The following is a 15910-nucleotide window of genomic DNA, read 5'->3' on the forward strand; positions in this document are numbered from 1 at the left end:
AATATTTGTTCTTTCATGACCGAATCGATCGAGGCTTGTTTCCTTTGTTGAATCGATCATCGCAAAAGACATGCTATATGGCATTATTTACAGCCACAGAGAGGTTGAGAGGGTCCAAAGTTCTTTCTGCAATACCAATCTTTCAGTAATTTGAACGCCAATCTTGTTGTTGTTGCAGTATGAATCTTTCTTGATCTCTCTCTTTACGTATACATATGAAGGCAAAAGGAGACAAGGAGTAATACAGAAAAGGTTGCTCTTTTTTCGGTTCCATGCTACTGCATTACTGCCTCTCTTGGTGGACTCGGAGGACCACGTGGTTGGAAATTTTGGGTTGCTCCACTGTCCTCCCACCGTCACCTCTCTGTCTCTCCCCCCTATTTAAGAACACCATCTTGGATCAGCTCCAATACAAAAGGGAGAAAACCACACCCCTGATCACCTTATTTTAGGAGCATAACACGAAGTCCAACCACTATCTTCTTCTCCCGGCCATTCCTCATTCCCTGCCACTACCATCCCCCTTGCCTCTGCCTCTGCCTCATTCATTCCCTTCTCTCTCTTGCACAAGCTGTTGGATGAAGCTGAAGGCAGGGGAGGCCAAGGTGAGGACTGTATCCTGCTTCTGTTTTGATCCTTTCATTGTTAGCTTGCTTTGAGATGGACGGTAGTGGGTTAAAGAGCTGGTTCTTTGCCTTTATTCTCTGTGGTATTTTCTCGAGTTTGAGTTGGAATGCGTCTTGATTAATGTGGGTGAGTTAGTATGTCTTTGTTCTTTAAGTCTTTCTTACTGCTCGTGGCTTTGGGATTCACAGTACAAGTTTGGTACCAAAATCTTTCATTGTTGTAGTTTGGTACCAAAATCTTCTTGTTTAAGCTCATGGATTGTTTTCGTTGCAGGCTGAGATCTGAATCACACTGCTGTTGTCAAGAACTTTGTTGATTCTGAAGAAATTTGTGATATAGAATCTCTTCCACCTACTTTCAACATGGGGTTAACATGCCCTGGAGCTGGCTATGATTCTATAAATGATAGCTTGCAATCTCTCCTTGTGCAATCTGTCAGTTTAGATAACAATGTGAGATCGACTCTGCGGTCCATCAGCTTCAATGGCCGAGACTCTGAGCCTACTAAACTCAAGGCTTTTGGCTCAGGCAAGTTTCTAATTAAAGAATCTCTGAGCTTTAATGGAAGGGAAATGGATCCTTTCAACTCGGACACCAAAATCTCAATAGAGAGTCCGACCTTTGCACCGGATAAATCCACAAAGTCTGATGTTCCCAAAACCTTGAGGTTTAGTCCTTTGGGGAAGAGGCCCTCGGAGTCAACTTTGATCAAACCTGACAGCCCAAAGCATGAAGCCGCGGTGAAGTTACAGAAGGTCTACAAAAGCTTTCGGACAAGAAGACAGCTCGCGGATTGTGCCGTCCTTGTAGACCAGCGCTGGTATGTCCTTTACATGGTTTTCTCTCTTTTAAGGACAGCACTTGTCATCATCTTATACTTTAGATAACTAATATGTGAGATTCTGTTTGATCTAGGTGGAAGTTGATAGATTATGCACTGCTCAAGCGAAGCTCTGTGTCTTTTTTTGACATTGAGAAACCAGAATCAGCAATCTCACGGTGGTCCAGGGCGAGAACCAGGGCCGCAAAGGTATATTTCCCTGTTTAATGATTGCATTCAATGGATCATGAATAGATAAATTTAGATTGTGTTACTGTGAGCGTTAAACATTAGGAGTCTCATTCTTGTTTTACAGGTTGGAAAGGGTTTATCAAAGGATGAGAAAGCTCAGAAACTTGCTTTGCAGCACTGGCTAGAGGCAGTGAGTCTCAGTTCACACAAGTTTTTTTTTTTTTTTTTCTGCATCTTTCCTTGTTATCGACATTTTATAGATATTCTTTTGCTGTAATATATGGACAGATTGATCCTCGGCATCGTTATGGTCACAACCTGCAATTCTACTATGATTGTTGGCTTCAATGCGAAAGCATGGAACCCTTCTTCTACTGGTTAGCTTTGTTCGCTTCAACTTTTTTAGTGATTTCTGATGGCTTAAAAACCAGAATATTGGCCTTACCAAACCACTTTGAATTGTTAGGCTTGATGTCGGAGAAGGTAAGGAGGTCAGCCTTGAACACAAGTGCTCTCGATCAAAACTTCAACAACAATGTATCAAGTATCTTGGCCCAGTAAGCAACCTTCTTTGACAATCCTACAGCACAAAATTGTTGTTAAGATTAGTTGTATTTATATATGAACATATTGTCACCTTTTTTCAGAAAGAAAGGGAAGCCTATGAAGTTGAAATCGAAGATGGAAAATTCGTGTACAGGCAGAGCAGGCAACTCCTAGACACATCTAATTGTCCAAAAGGTGCCAAGTGGATTTTTGTCTTAAGCACATCAAAGAAATTATATGTCGGTCAGGTGAATTTCTTTATCCTGTAAAAATCATAATATGTGTATCGTTGTTTGATGGATCGACTAACATCACGTTTCGGATGTTGCAGAAGAAAAAAGGCACATTTCAGCACTCTAGTTTTCTTGCTGGAGGGGCTACTTCTGCTGCTGGTCGATTGGTTGTAGAAAACGGAGCGCTGAAGGTAAAAATTAATTATAATGATTTCAATATCTAGGAAGCTATATTCAGTTACTTAATTCCAACATGATTTGACAGGCTGTGTGGCCTCATAGCGGGCATTATCGCCCAACACAAGAGAACTTCCAGGAATTCATGAGCTTTCTTCAGGAAAACAATGTAGATCTTACTGATGTTAAGGTGAGCAAGTCACTTATCCTGATGTATTTAACATGTTTAAAATATACTTATTGTATTCCACATGATCAAAATACATGATGCAGGAATTGTGAATATGCTAAACAGGAAAATAAATTTATATTCTTGAGCCAGATGAATGAAGCATTAAAGGTTTGATTGTCTTTGTCTTGTTGCATACAGAAAAGTCCAACTGAAGAGGATGATGAACTCTACAATAGATTGAGACACAACCGCTCTGAACTAAACTTGGCCGAAAGAAATGCCTCTGTCAAGCCTGAAATTGGAGTAGATTTATCCCATGCTTCCAGTGGGAAAACAAGCAGCAACACAGAAGCAGACACCTCATCATCTGAGGCATTTGAGGGAACGAACATTAGTTGTTCTCTAGCCAATCCAAAATTAGGGGGTAAAGAAAATTCAGAGAAATCACTTGACATGCAGCTACACTGCAGTCTCCACAATTTCTGCAAGCAGATAGTTGTTAAAGACAATGAAGAGAGTGAAGATGAGGATGATGAGGATAGAGGCAGTATCAGACAACCAAAAAGGGTTAGTTCAGATGGGAAAAATGAAGTATCGGAGGATTCATCAAATTCCGATAAACACTACATTTTGCGAAAAAAGAACCTCTTTCTTGAGGAACAAGAAGAGGATGAAGAAACCATTGTACCATCAGAACTGATACTCCGAAGGTTAAATTCAATGAATGGCATCAAATCATATCAGTTGGGGAAGCAGCTCTCTTTCAAGTGGACAACAGGTGCAGGGCCTCGAATTGGGTGTGTGCGGGACTATCCCTTGGAGCTTCAGTTCCGTGCTCTAGAACAAGTCAATTTATCACCAAAAAGTCCTACAATGTGTAGATTTTCCTCGCCACGAATCACAAAATGCCAGAGTCCAAAGTCGGAGGAAGCATCTCTGTAGAAGGCTGCGGCAGCAATCACACAAACCTGACAAAGTTAGATAAAGAAACCAATTACTTAGAATCACTGTTTGTACGTATATAAAAGATGATGAGTATTCAATTCATTTATTTTGTAGATCTTATAGAGAAATTCAAATACCTCACTTAAAACTGTATCAAATTTTTGATGGATCAACAAAGATCAATACCATTTCTTAAAAGAAATTAGTTCAAAATGTTTGTGGTACTTTGTAAGTAGATAATATCTCTTTGCTAGACCTCTGTTGTATCAAACAACATTGTCAAAGAAGGCAAACAAGCTGTGTGAAACTTCCATGGATGTTTTAAGTTGAGCTGGTCATTCAACTACAGAAATTGCAGAAGCATCATTTTGGCCAACTGTGTGGGGTTCAGAGGATCATGTTTTGATCATAGGAATTTTAATTACTGAGAAGTATTCAAATGATGAGAATATCCATCAATGAAATAGCCAGGAGAGGTATTTCTAAGTCAACTTCACCATTTCTTACCTTTCCTCTCAGAAGAAAGAAACTTCACTCCAATATACCTGCCTCAAGACACCATAATGCTAGATCAAATAACTCAGCTATTTATAATTATATAGAGAAGATGTTTCCGAAGAAACTCGAACACACTGATATCTCAGGTCAAAAAAAGGACTCCACCATTGTCCTAAGGTTTGTTTTCTCTGCAAATGACTAATTCAGGTGACCAAATGTTTTCAAGTTAGCTGCTATATGATAACTTGCAAGCAATCCAATTATGAGCAACCAAACATCCTCCTAGTGTTTTTTTTTTTGTGAAGGATGTCCATGGTTGTAATCGAAAATATTAACTTTCAAGCATGAACAAAGATTTGAGGTTTATTCAGATTTTGTCTTTTTCTTTTCTAGTGGGGGATAGAAAGGGGACATTTGGATCAATACCTCATTTCATTGACTGATAACAAATACATGGACAAGTGAGAAAAAGAAAAGATGGGGAGGAATGGCCTCCACCATGCAAGATTTAATGGGATGCCAAAGAGACAGTTGACTTGCAACTCCAAAAGAAGGTTGGAAGATGCAACCATTACTCTCTTTCCAAGTGTACATGGGTAATGAATGTAGTGGCCATTGGTTGGATCATATTCCTTGCTCCATCAATATGTTGGTGGTGACCACTAAACCATTCCAAGGTGCATTGTAGTGGGCATTGGACACTTGGTACTTCCTGTGTTGACATATTGGTAGTCAATGAAAGGTGGCTAACATCTTCATCCTTCATAGTGCCTTTTCAAGCATCTAAAAGAAAACCATGACTTCAGGGCTGACTTTGACTGACAGAGAAGACTCTGTATTGGTGAGAACCTTCTATACTGAGTTATTAATTATATATATATATATATATATATATATATAAGCTAAAATTCAAGGAGAATAATATTATGAGAGATTAGTATTAGTGGACAATGGAAAATTTTGATATTGTGATTGCCATTCGATGAGAAATTTCTCTAAAATTTGTCAAAAGAAGGAATAATGGTATAGTTCAGCAGATGAGGAAAAAAAAAGAAAGTAAGTGGGTATAATTCAGTAATTCTTGTTTGTTCTCCTACTTGATTGCGAGTAAAGTCGGCCTAATCTTTTGGTAAAAGAAATTGACCCCATCAAATGATAGATATTTTATGGATTTGTAAGGCACCCAACACATGATTAACCAAATGATTTTTTCCCTCATTAGCAAAATAATTTAGTTTCCATGGAGTTAAGTGGTCTCAGACATGAGTGATTTATGAAGCATTAGTAAATATAGAAAGATAATAATTAGTGTCTATAGCACAGTAAAGTGGGCTGAGCCAAGAGAGATGATAGAGCTACAAATGAAGCAGGCTGGATCAAGGTAGGTTATATAGCCCAAGGAGGAAGAAAAGAGAGACTACTGCTACCACTACTACTACTACTACTACTACTACACATGATCTTTTCATAGATGTTCATCAGCAGAAGCACAAGAAGGCTTCTGATTCTGTAACATATTTATCAGAATATCACATGAAACCATGTCAGTAACACAACATGAACATTATCCCTGTTGCATATCTTAAAAGGAATTTCTATGTATTGTTCCAAAGTTGCATGAGATAAAACTGGAACCATAAGAACACTAGTTTCCATCACCTCATCTGCCATTGTACAGTCTTGATATCAACTTAATTGTCAGTCTAAGTTTTCTCTTAATGAAGTGTTTGTTATATTTGCATTATGCCTCTCATCCAAGGCTTATGGTGATCATATTGTCGAGGCTGCCTCGGGTTCATGGGGTATATGCATGAGCTTTATCAGCATGATCTTGCTTTCCAGCAGTTGACCATGCAGCACAACACGCTGATACTATCATTTTTCTTGTTTTGCAGATGATTATTAAGCCATTAAATTGTGAGCGAAATCCAGTATATATCATTCGACTCTTTTTGATCGAGAACAATATGGTTATCTCACACATAAATATTTTCCTAACAATTCAAGAAGCAGGTGTTATATTATTATGACAGAGGGAAACACAGAGAGAATTACCACTGCTTCTCTTGTTTTTGGTGCAAAATGACAGTGGGAAACAGAGTTCACCAGCTTGATAAGACAAAACAGAAGATTTGATGCAGACTAGGAGCGAGCTTTTAGTTTTCATTACTAGTGAGAGTGTGAGGAAGAAGGCCAACAGTCCCCACCCATTAGATGAAGTCTTACTTGGACCTGCCATCGACCAAACCAAACCATACGCTCTTCCAGAAACAGAGGCGTCCATCATCTGCGCCACCCACCACGGCGCGTTCGCTGTGCGCACGCACATCCGTTGTCGAGTGAAGTGCGCATCGGATCTACAGGCATAAAGAGAGCAATGTTGGGCGAGAATGACGGGACTTTGTCTTATAGCGAGGGCCACAACTATAATAATGGCGTCGGTGGAGCGAGAGGAGCTCTCGTCGGCAATATAACAAACACTTGGTGAGACAGTAGAATATATATATATATAGCCAATTATGCATTATTGATGGGTCCAAAGAAAAAGTTAAAAGGTTGCAACATGAAGTTTGTGTCAATAATTTTTTTATGTTTTTATTCTAAAAAAATAATTTTATTATACTAATATGAAGTCTGCTTTAGGTGGGTCAATAATTTAGTTTGTCCACCATTAATTTTGCCCAATGGATGTGATTCATTTCATGATGGGTTATTAGTGTCATTAACCAAAAATAAAAACTAGAGACACTATCTTTACTTTAGATTAAATTAGAGCCTTAAATGAACAGACACATGCATGCTTACCATTTCTATCTGCACTTTGGCCATCTTGCCTTTCTTTCTGGTGCCTTTCATTGCATCCAAAATGTTTCTTGAAACCACAAGGTTGGTTAGATCTCCAAATGCACACTTTGAGCTGCAAATTGTTTTAGTGATTCTACTTGTTTTTCTTTTCATTTTTTTTAATAAAAAATATCAATTAGTGGATGATGAGTTTAAAACATTGTCAATAGCAATTTCACAAATTTTCTATATCTAAAGGAACACATGGATTAATGACATTAATTGAATGAATGGATGATTGATTCATATATATATATATATATATATATATATATATTACATTTGATATCTAAATATATATTTATTTCTCAAGTTTTAAATCATGAAGAAGTAATCTTACTAATGCAGCAAGTACTAAATCTTGAAAATCTATTTGATGTGATGTGATGGACACCAAGCATCTAACCAAACTTAGGATTCTCTCTCTCTCACTCCATTGTGTTAGCACAATCAATGGGAGCCTAGCTTGTCAATTTTCCCTAAAGATTCTAAAACACATTTAAACCAGTATCCATATGTTGTTCCCCCTTTGTTTGTACTCATCATTCACAGGGTGGACAGTGAAAGCCCTGACTTAATAAGCCAGATGAACTTTCCTAGGGCACATAACAGTTGCAATTGTTGTGGGGACCTAAGAGTGAAAGAGGAAAAGGTTGATTCAGATTTGGAAGCACATCATTTTTATCTCATGGAAGACAAATTACAATGTTATGTTTGTTCCTTTGCTATATACTTGATCAAGATTTTAATTCACAGGAATAATCTTTTTTCTTGTAGCATAATATTGAATGTTGGTGGACATATCTATTTTTCTTGTTATTTAAGGCATAATGAAAATGTTTGGTCCACTAGCGAGGACAAAAAGCTCATTCCTTTTTGATCTAACTTTATACCCTCTATTAAAGAACCTCATTGCCTCTCACATGTACCAATCTCTCTTTGGTGGTTCCATACCAGAGAATGATGAATGCTGTTGGCCATGTCACTTGTTGAACATTGAGATTTGTGAGCTTCAGATTGAGCAATGTAGTACTGCAATAGAAATTTTGAGTTTAATCATGTGAAGATTATTATGCATCACCCTTGAAATCTTAAGAGATGATGTGGTAAATGACAATGGAAATGCAGGAGTTGTTTCTCATCTTTTTCCTCTTGTCTTCATGGAAACCAAACATTGGCTCACTCCACTTGAGTCAAAAGCATGACTACCTCTGCTCCACAACCCCAGAGATTTGCTAATTGCTGAATACTTTCCAATGGCAACACTCTTTCAAGAATGTTGGCCAGTAGTCACGGAAGCTGTTGCAAGGACATCACATCCCATGCAGGAAAACCAACAGAATTTGTACCATCAACCCTAACCTACCTATGCATGGAGGTCAAGAAAGGGAAACATGCATGTGCTTTGGGAAAGAAGGCTTGGCATGATGAACTTCGCACTTTGTTTGTTGCCAGTAAATTCTACAGAAGTTTGTACCATATACCATGACCTAACCATGCATGAAGGTCAAGAAGGGCAAAAGGTGTGTGGTATGGGAAAAGGGGTTGCCATGATGAGCTGCACAATTGTTTGGAGTGGTGCACACACTTGTCCATGCTGTGTGAGGAGGTAAAGAGATGCCAACACCTGTTCTTTCCATTATATTAATAGCTACCAGTCTGACTGTCCCTCAGCTCTGCTCAGCTCACTGCATTGTGTATCCAACACAGCTGATGGATTCTTTGGCAGGTTAGGAAGACCACTCCACAGCCCATCCAAGCCTTCCTGTGACTCCGTCAGTGTCCTCCTCCTCCCTCTGCAACATCTCCCTCTCCTGAAAAAAAAAAAGGAAAGGGAGTGGGAGAGCAGGAGGGAAGAGTGAGATCTGAGAGAGTGGAGTGGGAATCACCACCTGAGAATGGGATCCCAGAGCTCACCACATTTCCTTTCCTCACTGCTGCTGCTGCTTCTTTTTCTTCTCCCTGTGGCACAATGTGGTGTGACCTATGACAGGAAGGCCATCATCATCAATGGGCAGAGGAAGATCCTCATCTCTGGCTCCATTCACTACCCCAGGAGCACCCCAGATGTACTTCCTCAAGAAAAACTCTCTCAGAGATTTTTGTTCCTAGATTTATATTCGTCTCTTGTATTCTCACAGTTGCTGAGGATTTTGTTGTTAATCTTGGATGGGTTTCGTTGTTTTGGTGTGTTAGATGTGGGAAGGGCTCATTCAGAAAGCTAAAGATGGAGGACTGGATGTTATACAGACCTATGTCTTCTGGAATGGGCATGAGCCTTCACCTGGAACTGTATCTCACTGACCTTTCTTTGCACACTTCTTCAATTTTTACTATCCTTCAGTGTGTTGTGTGTTCTGATTTGTTGTAGAACTAACATCTTAGATGGTTCTCCTTGATTTTATACATTTTTCTTTCTCTTTTGGCAGTACAATTTTGAGGGAAGGTATGATCTGGTGAGGTTTATTAAGACAGTCCAGAAGGTGGGGTTGTATGTCCACCTCCGAGTTGGGCCTTATGTCTGTGCCGAGTGGAATTTTGGGTAACTTTTCCAGCTGCATAAACATTCTTTCTTACTTATCTCATGTAAAAAAATCGTGGTGTTTTACTTCTATCTCATTTTCGCTTGCTATACTTGTTCAGAGGATTTCCAGTTTGGTTGAAATATGTACCGGGAATCAGCTTCAGAACAGATAATGAGCCGTTCAAGGTCTAGTCCTTAATCCATTGTTTCCGATTTAGCATCACATTTCTTCTCCTTCTATTGATGCAAAAACTGCAAGATTTATACCTTCTCTTCCATATTTTACTCAGTTTTCTTCATTAAATCTTACCAAAGAGTATACCTTACAAGAATATGATTTTGTTTGCAGATGGCTATGCAAGGTTTCACCCAAAAAATTGTTGAGATGATGAAAAGTGAATCACTATTTGCTTCCCAGGGTGGTCCAATCATTCTTTCACAGGCATGTTTCTTACCATTAACCAAAGGCATTAGGAGGAGAAAATCATGGAATAGTCTTTTTGTTTCCACTTGCTGATCTATAGTTCCATGGATGCAGATTGAGAACGAGTATGGGCCTGAGAGTAAGGCATTAGGGTCTGCTGGTCGTTCATATGTGAACTGGGCTGCGGACATGGCTGTTGGATTGGGAACAGGTGTGCCATGGGTTATGTGCAAGGAGGAGGATGCCCCTGATCCAGTGGTAGGAGGATTTACTATATTCTACACACGTTTCTTTCTTTTTTTTTTCTTTCCCTTTTTCATCTTGAGCCGTGTTGAAGGTGGGGTTGGTTCTCTTTGTTTTTTGTTGCATATATTGCTAACAAAATGTTTTGTTTGTGTTTCAGTCTTGCATGTATCTTTAAAACTTTAGTGTTTTGATGTCAATTTACTTTGCTCTTTTTCTATTTAATAGACCTATATATCTCATCCAGCTTCGATCACTAATTTGTCTTGGATTTTATATTAGAAACAATTCATATCTTAATAAACTAGATTCACCTAATATACTAAGTTTTTTGTAATTTAATTTGAAATCTAGTAATGTTTCTGCATTTTTTTGGGAAAAATTTAATATGGCTATTCTCGAGAAATAAGTGTGATGTCAGATTTCTAACTGTTAGCTTTCAATTAAATAGTGTTATCGTCTTTGTGTCACATTATTAATCATGGTTCTCAAATGTAAAGAAGATAATGAGTATCCTAAACTTATGCAAGTTGAGGAGCAATATTTTTTGCATGGTCATTTATGTTAAACCATATGCATTCTTGATAGCATATGTTCTCAATATTTTCCTTATAAATCTATCTACTTTTGAAAACAGATAAATACATGCAATGGCTTTTACTGTGATTCTTTTACTCCCAATAAGCCTTATAAGCCTATGATGTGGACTGAAGCTTGGAGTGGCTGGTAAGTTTCTCTTAAGTTATATATTTTCGCTTTCAGCTTAAGTTGGGATATGTGTATGTTGTGTCAGGAATTTGCATCATTGTCTAATGAAATGCTTCGTCTTTGAAGAACTTATGTGCTTTCTTATATTTATCTTCTTGGGAAAATAGACCTTGTTGACAAGTACATGTTACCACAGAAGCTAATTGCAAGACTTGCCTCTTTGTTACCACTATAGGTTTACAGAGTTTGGAGGCACTATCCGTCACCGACCAGCTGAAGACCTCGCATTTGCTGTGGCACGCTTTATACAAAATGGTGGTTCATTCATCAACTATTACATGGTTAGACAATTTATTCATACTACTAAATTGTCTTTGCATGCTGATGATTCTAAGCCTCTCCAAAGAACACATTAATTGATACAATTTTCCTTTCCGTACTTATTGAAGTATCATGGGGGAACTAATTTTGGGCGTACGGCTGGAGGTCCTTTCATCACAACCAGTTATGATTATGATGCTCCAATAGATGAATATGGTAAGGATTTTTTTTTCTTTTCCTTTTAGAAAATTGTCACAGATGACATAACATGTTGACACTGATTTTCCTTTGTTTGTATTTTCCATTATTATATCGCATGTGCTCTCTCTATCTTTAATGTGTATAAATCTCTCTCTCTCTCTCCTTGTAGTTTGTAAATACATAGAAGAAGTATGTAATGTATCTTCGCACTTATGTTTGTTGACAGGTTGATTCACATTATTGTGGAATTTGACATATTTTGTTCTAATGGACACTGTTTATTTAAGAGAAAAAAAGAGCTTTCATGTCTTTGTTGATGCTTTGATGCAAATTTCAGCGTTTGAATTATAGGTTGTTCATAAGATTGGTTTTTTATTAAATGAGGGCTACCAGACTTCGAAAGAGGACCTTTTGTCTGCAAAGATCAACTAAGCTCCTCTACTGTTGAAAGAAATTAATTGAGCTCCTTCAGCTGTCATATTATTACTTCAGTTTTGGTTTTAGTTTTTTAATTTGTTTACTTCAATTGTCATATGATATGTTGAGAACCATAAATTGAACTCCTTCTCAGGAACTTGAAACCAGTAATGCAATTTTTCATTGATTGGTTTGAATCTCATTATGATACTAATAAAAGTTTGATTTTAATACAAAAACACAATGAATATATTTCTGTTTACTTGGATTCGAATTAGATAGGTTTTCAATTTTTTCATGACAAACTGGCAGGACTAATCAGAGAACCAAAATATGGACATCTAAAAGAACTCCACAAGGCCATTAAGTTGTGTGAACAAGCTCTAGTTTCAGCTGATCCAACAGTTACTTCCTTGGGAAGTCTCCAACAGGTGTGTTAAATTCTTCTTATATAGTGATTAGTTATATTTATCACTTCTATTGTTTTAAAGGTGGACATGTATGATGACTCAATTTACTGTGTTCAAATTTTAGGCTCACGTTTTCAGCTCTGAGTCTGGAGGTTGTGCAGCTTTCCTTTCAAATCACGAGCCAAATTCGTATGCAAAGATAATGTTCAATAACATGCACTACAACCTACCACCTTGGTCAATCAGCATCTTACCTGACTGCAGAAATGTGGTATTCAACACTGCAAAGGCAAGTCATTTTGCTTCAAATTCTACAAATTTTTTATCAAATGTTGCTGGACACTTCTAAAATCTTGATGGTTAAACAGAGATTGAAATAGAATACTTCCAGCCAATATGTATTTCATTCCAGTTAAATTGTCAAAAGTTCATACCATACTAGCAAGGCTTTTGAATAGTCAAATTCTATGTTACATGTTTCTGAGAGTCTGTGTGTGTGTTCACTACAGATTGGTGTTCAAACATCTCAAATGCAAATGTACCCCACTAATACCCAGTCACTCATGTGGGAGAGGTATGATGAGGAGGTTGCTTCATTGGAAGAAAATTCTTTGATTACTGCAACTGGGCTGCTGGAGCAGATAAATGTTACCAGGGATACTAGTGACTACTTGTGGTACATCACTAGGTGTGACTTTGACCACATTCCTTATTTCAGCATAATCAAAATAGATTTGAACTATCTGATGTTTAAGTTCTTCTTCAATTCACAATGACATTGTGTCTTAATGTTGAGATCACCAGAATAATGTTTAATATACTAAATAAACAGGAATGCCTCTTTTTGTGTAGTGTTGACATCAGCTCAGCTGAAGAGTTTTTAAAAGGGGGAAAGCTTCCTGTCCTCACTGTCCGGTCAGCTGGTCATGCACTGCATATCTTTGTCAACGGACAGCTCTCAGGTATGTTGCATATCCGTGGTTCTTCTATTTATGTACTCTTAATTCGGCAAAGCTTTAGTTAGCAAGAGGCTGAATTTGAAGTATGCTTTGGCAGGTTCTGCATATGGAACCAGGGAAAATAAGAGAATCAAATTTTCTGGAAACATCAATCTTCGTGCTGGAACTAATAGAATTGCCCTGTTAAGTGTGGCTGTTGGACTGCCAGTAAGTTTGCCATTTCTTTTCAGTCTGAACCGGTTTGCATAGTGAATAGAATTGCCCTGTTAACACTGAATTTTCAAATTTCTTTGCCTCTATTACTGCGGTGAAGAATTCTGGGGTGCATTATGAGTTGTGGAGCACTGGAGTCCTGGGTCCTGTTGTGCTACATGAGCTTGATGAAGGAAGTAGAGACTTAACATGGCAGACATGGTCATATCAGGTAATTTTGCTTTGCTGACCTTGTTATCTGTTACAGTGTGGTAGATTTCAGTGCAGCAGAAGTGGTATCTTTTTCATTCTTCTTCTTTGTGTAGGTTGGTCTAAAAGGAGAAGATATGAACCTAAATTCTTTGGAAGGTGCTTCTTCTGTTGAATGGATGCAAGGTTCATTAGTACAAAATCAGCAGCCATTAACATGGTATAGGGTAGGTACACAGACCTGTCTATAATGTTATTTTCTTGATAATCTCAGCTTTACCCACTAGACTTGTCTTTTCAGGCATATTTTGATGCTCCTGATGGAGATGAGCCATTGGCTTTGGATATGGCCAGCATGGGGAAGGGTCATGTGTGGATAAATGGACAAAGCATTGGAAGATACTGGACTGCGTATGCGCCGAAAGAGAATTGCAAGTCATGCAGTTACACAGGGACATATCGATCACCTAAGTGTCAGAGTGGTTGTGGCCAACCGACCCAGCGATGGTAACTTTGGCATGAAAAACATTCTTTTCCTTTTTGTATTTTTAACTTAATAATTACATTTTGTATAATCCCATTAAACTAATATAAAGCCAACTTGAACAAGTTATTGACTCTGAAATCCTTTGATAGAGGGACCTCATACAGTTGAATTCCTCCTGTTTTAGTATGACTTAGCAACATCATATCCAGTGTTAGCAAGACTTGGCAATGTTTTTTTGGTTGTATAAATTCAAAACTACTTGTGTGCCTGAAATTATTAAAGATAATTGCAACAATTGCTCAATCTCAAGGATGCTACATTTGGTGCAAAGAAACAATTGTGGCTATTACTGTTAATCTGAAATATCTATCTAACAAATGCCTGGTAACTCTGCCACCATTTTTTTTACTTTATTGATGACTGGATAGCAGACTTTTAAGGAATAAAATATATGTTTAACGTTGCAGTTAATGGGACTAAAGTAGGATATGTGCTGATGAATTTGGAAATAGTGTACCGTTGAGCTAATTGTTAGATATTCAGGTACCATGTGCCACGTTCCTGGTTACAACCAACAAGAAATCTACTAGTAGTATTTGAGGAACTTGGAGGTGATGCAACAAAGATTGCATTAATGATGAGATCTGTTTCTAGTGTTTGTGCTGATGTTTCTGAGTGGCATCCCACAATAAAAAATTGGCACATCGAGAGCTATGGAGAGCCTGAAGAATACCGCAAGCCAAAGGTCCATCTGCGATGTGCGCCGGGACAATCTATATCGGCCATCAAATTTGCTAGCTATGGGACACCCCTCGGAACTTGTGGAAATTTTCAACAGGGAGCATGCCATTCGCCAAATTCGAACACCATCCTGGAGAAGGTTACCACACTTCTAATTTATCTTACTCTGTTCTTCAATACACATATTTTTCTATGTTGCTATTTATGAGTTCTTTCTTCTATGAAATTATAGTTACAAGACAATGAATAGATATGGCACGGGCAAAGCGTCTGTGCCCGCAAAATGTGTGTCTATTTAAAATCCACTGCAAATTGATGCGTAGGCAGCGTTAGTTGCTGCATGCGGAGACTGGCCCATGCATTTGTATCATATAGTTTCTAATAGGGGATGAGGGAGAATCCATATATGTGTATGATCTAATATGCATATTCCTTCAACATGCATCTACTTTTGACATATATTCCCTTGTATGTCAAAACCTTGCAAAGAATAATTACATCAATGCATATTTCAGTTTTAAATTTATTGTTTACCGATAAGGTAAAATTTGACTCCTTGTTACATTTAAACAGAAGTGTATCGGAAAGGAGAAATGTGTGGTTGCCATCTCCCAGGCAAACTTTGGCGGTGACCCATGTCCGAATGTGATGAAAAAAGTTGCAGTAGAAGCTGTATGTTCTTCAGCTGTTCAGCCGATAACCTGAGCTTTGCAAATCGCATTGGCCAGAACAACTCGGCGTAATTGTAAAGTGCTGGTGTCGATCGAATATAGTCGTTTGTATCGTGTGGTAGTTGCGTTTAGAAGGAAAAGATAGTATGTCAGTGTGTGCATTTGCTCATTCAAGTTTTCTCTTTAAATTCTGAGATATTCGCACTGGTCTACCAACGCATAATCCGAAGTTGGTGCCAGAATGGATAGCATCAGGAAAGCAGAGTAAAACAATCACTTATTTGCTTTCTTAGATGTCTTGTTCTTAATTTCTTCACATTAGTTATCGAAGTAAGGTGTCATTTGACA

The 15910-nt window shown here is 38.1% G+C and overlaps 2 protein-coding genes across 3 annotated transcripts; both read left to right on the forward strand.

The window, feature by feature from the left end:
* The first annotated feature begins 466 nt into the window (after positions 1–466).
* Positions 467–3853, forward strand: LOC103981363 (IQ domain-containing protein IQM1-like). Of its 2 annotated transcripts, none has more exons than XM_009398077.3 (10): positions 467–605; positions 901–1447; positions 1543–1657; positions 1764–1829; positions 1928–2016; positions 2106–2196; positions 2287–2433; positions 2517–2609; positions 2684–2785; positions 2966–3853. In XM_009398077.3, exons 2-10 carry the CDS (start codon positions 990–992, stop codon positions 3707–3709), a joined length of 1905 nt encoding a protein of 634 aa, XP_009396352.2. In that variant the 5' UTR covers positions 467–605; positions 901–989; the 3' UTR covers positions 3710–3853. The 2 variants fall into 2 exon arrangements, with proteins under 2 accessions (XP_009396352.2, XP_065022384.1); XM_065166312.1 differs by lacking the exon at positions 467–605 and adding an exon at positions 615–753.
* A 4867-nt stretch (positions 3854–8720) lies between these two features.
* LOC135648549 (beta-galactosidase 5-like) lies at positions 8721–15910 on the forward strand. The gene is made up of 19 exons (XM_065166320.1): positions 8721–9123; positions 9251–9346; positions 9484–9596; positions 9698–9764; positions 9928–10020; positions 10117–10260; positions 10883–10971; positions 11189–11294; positions 11403–11490; positions 12205–12323; positions 12427–12591; positions 12812–12990; positions 13155–13264; positions 13359–13468; positions 13575–13685; positions 13780–13890; positions 13965–14170; positions 14694–15030; positions 15465–15910. The coding sequence occupies exons 1-19, from the start codon at positions 8953–8955 to the stop codon at positions 15594–15596; spliced, it is 2547 nt and encodes an 848-aa protein (XP_065022392.1). The 5' UTR covers positions 8721–8952; the 3' UTR covers positions 15597–15910.

This window comes from Musa acuminata, chromosome BXJ1-4 (assembly GCF_036884655.1).
Source record: "Musa acuminata AAA Group cultivar baxijiao chromosome BXJ1-4, Cavendish_Baxijiao_AAA, whole genome shotgun sequence".
In the NCBI taxonomy this organism is placed as follows: Eukaryota; Viridiplantae; Streptophyta; class Magnoliopsida; order Zingiberales; family Musaceae; genus Musa; species Musa acuminata.

Coding starts and splice junctions, on each gene's coding strand:
- LOC103981363 (XM_009398077.3), top strand. CDS start 990: ATGGGGTTAACATGCCCTGGAGCTGGCTATGATTCTATAAATGATAGC. Junction 1,658..1,763: donor CGAGAACCAGGGCCGCAAAG/GTATATTTCCCT, acceptor CTTGTTTTACAG/GTTGGAAAGGGTTTATCAAA. Junction 2,610..2,683: donor TAGAAAACGGAGCGCTGAAG/GTAAAAATTAAT, acceptor ATGATTTGACAG/GCTGTGTGGCCTCATAGCGG.
- LOC135648549 (XM_065166320.1), top strand. CDS start 8,953: ATGGGATCCCAGAGCTCACCACATTTCCTTTCCTCACTGCTGCTGCTG. Junction 12,592..12,811: donor TGGTATTCAACACTGCAAAG/GCAAGTCATTTT, acceptor TGTTCACTACAG/ATTGGTGTTCAAACATCTCA. Junction 13,686..13,779: donor GGCAGACATGGTCATATCAG/GTAATTTTGCTT, acceptor TTCTTTGTGTAG/GTTGGTCTAAAAGGAGAAGA.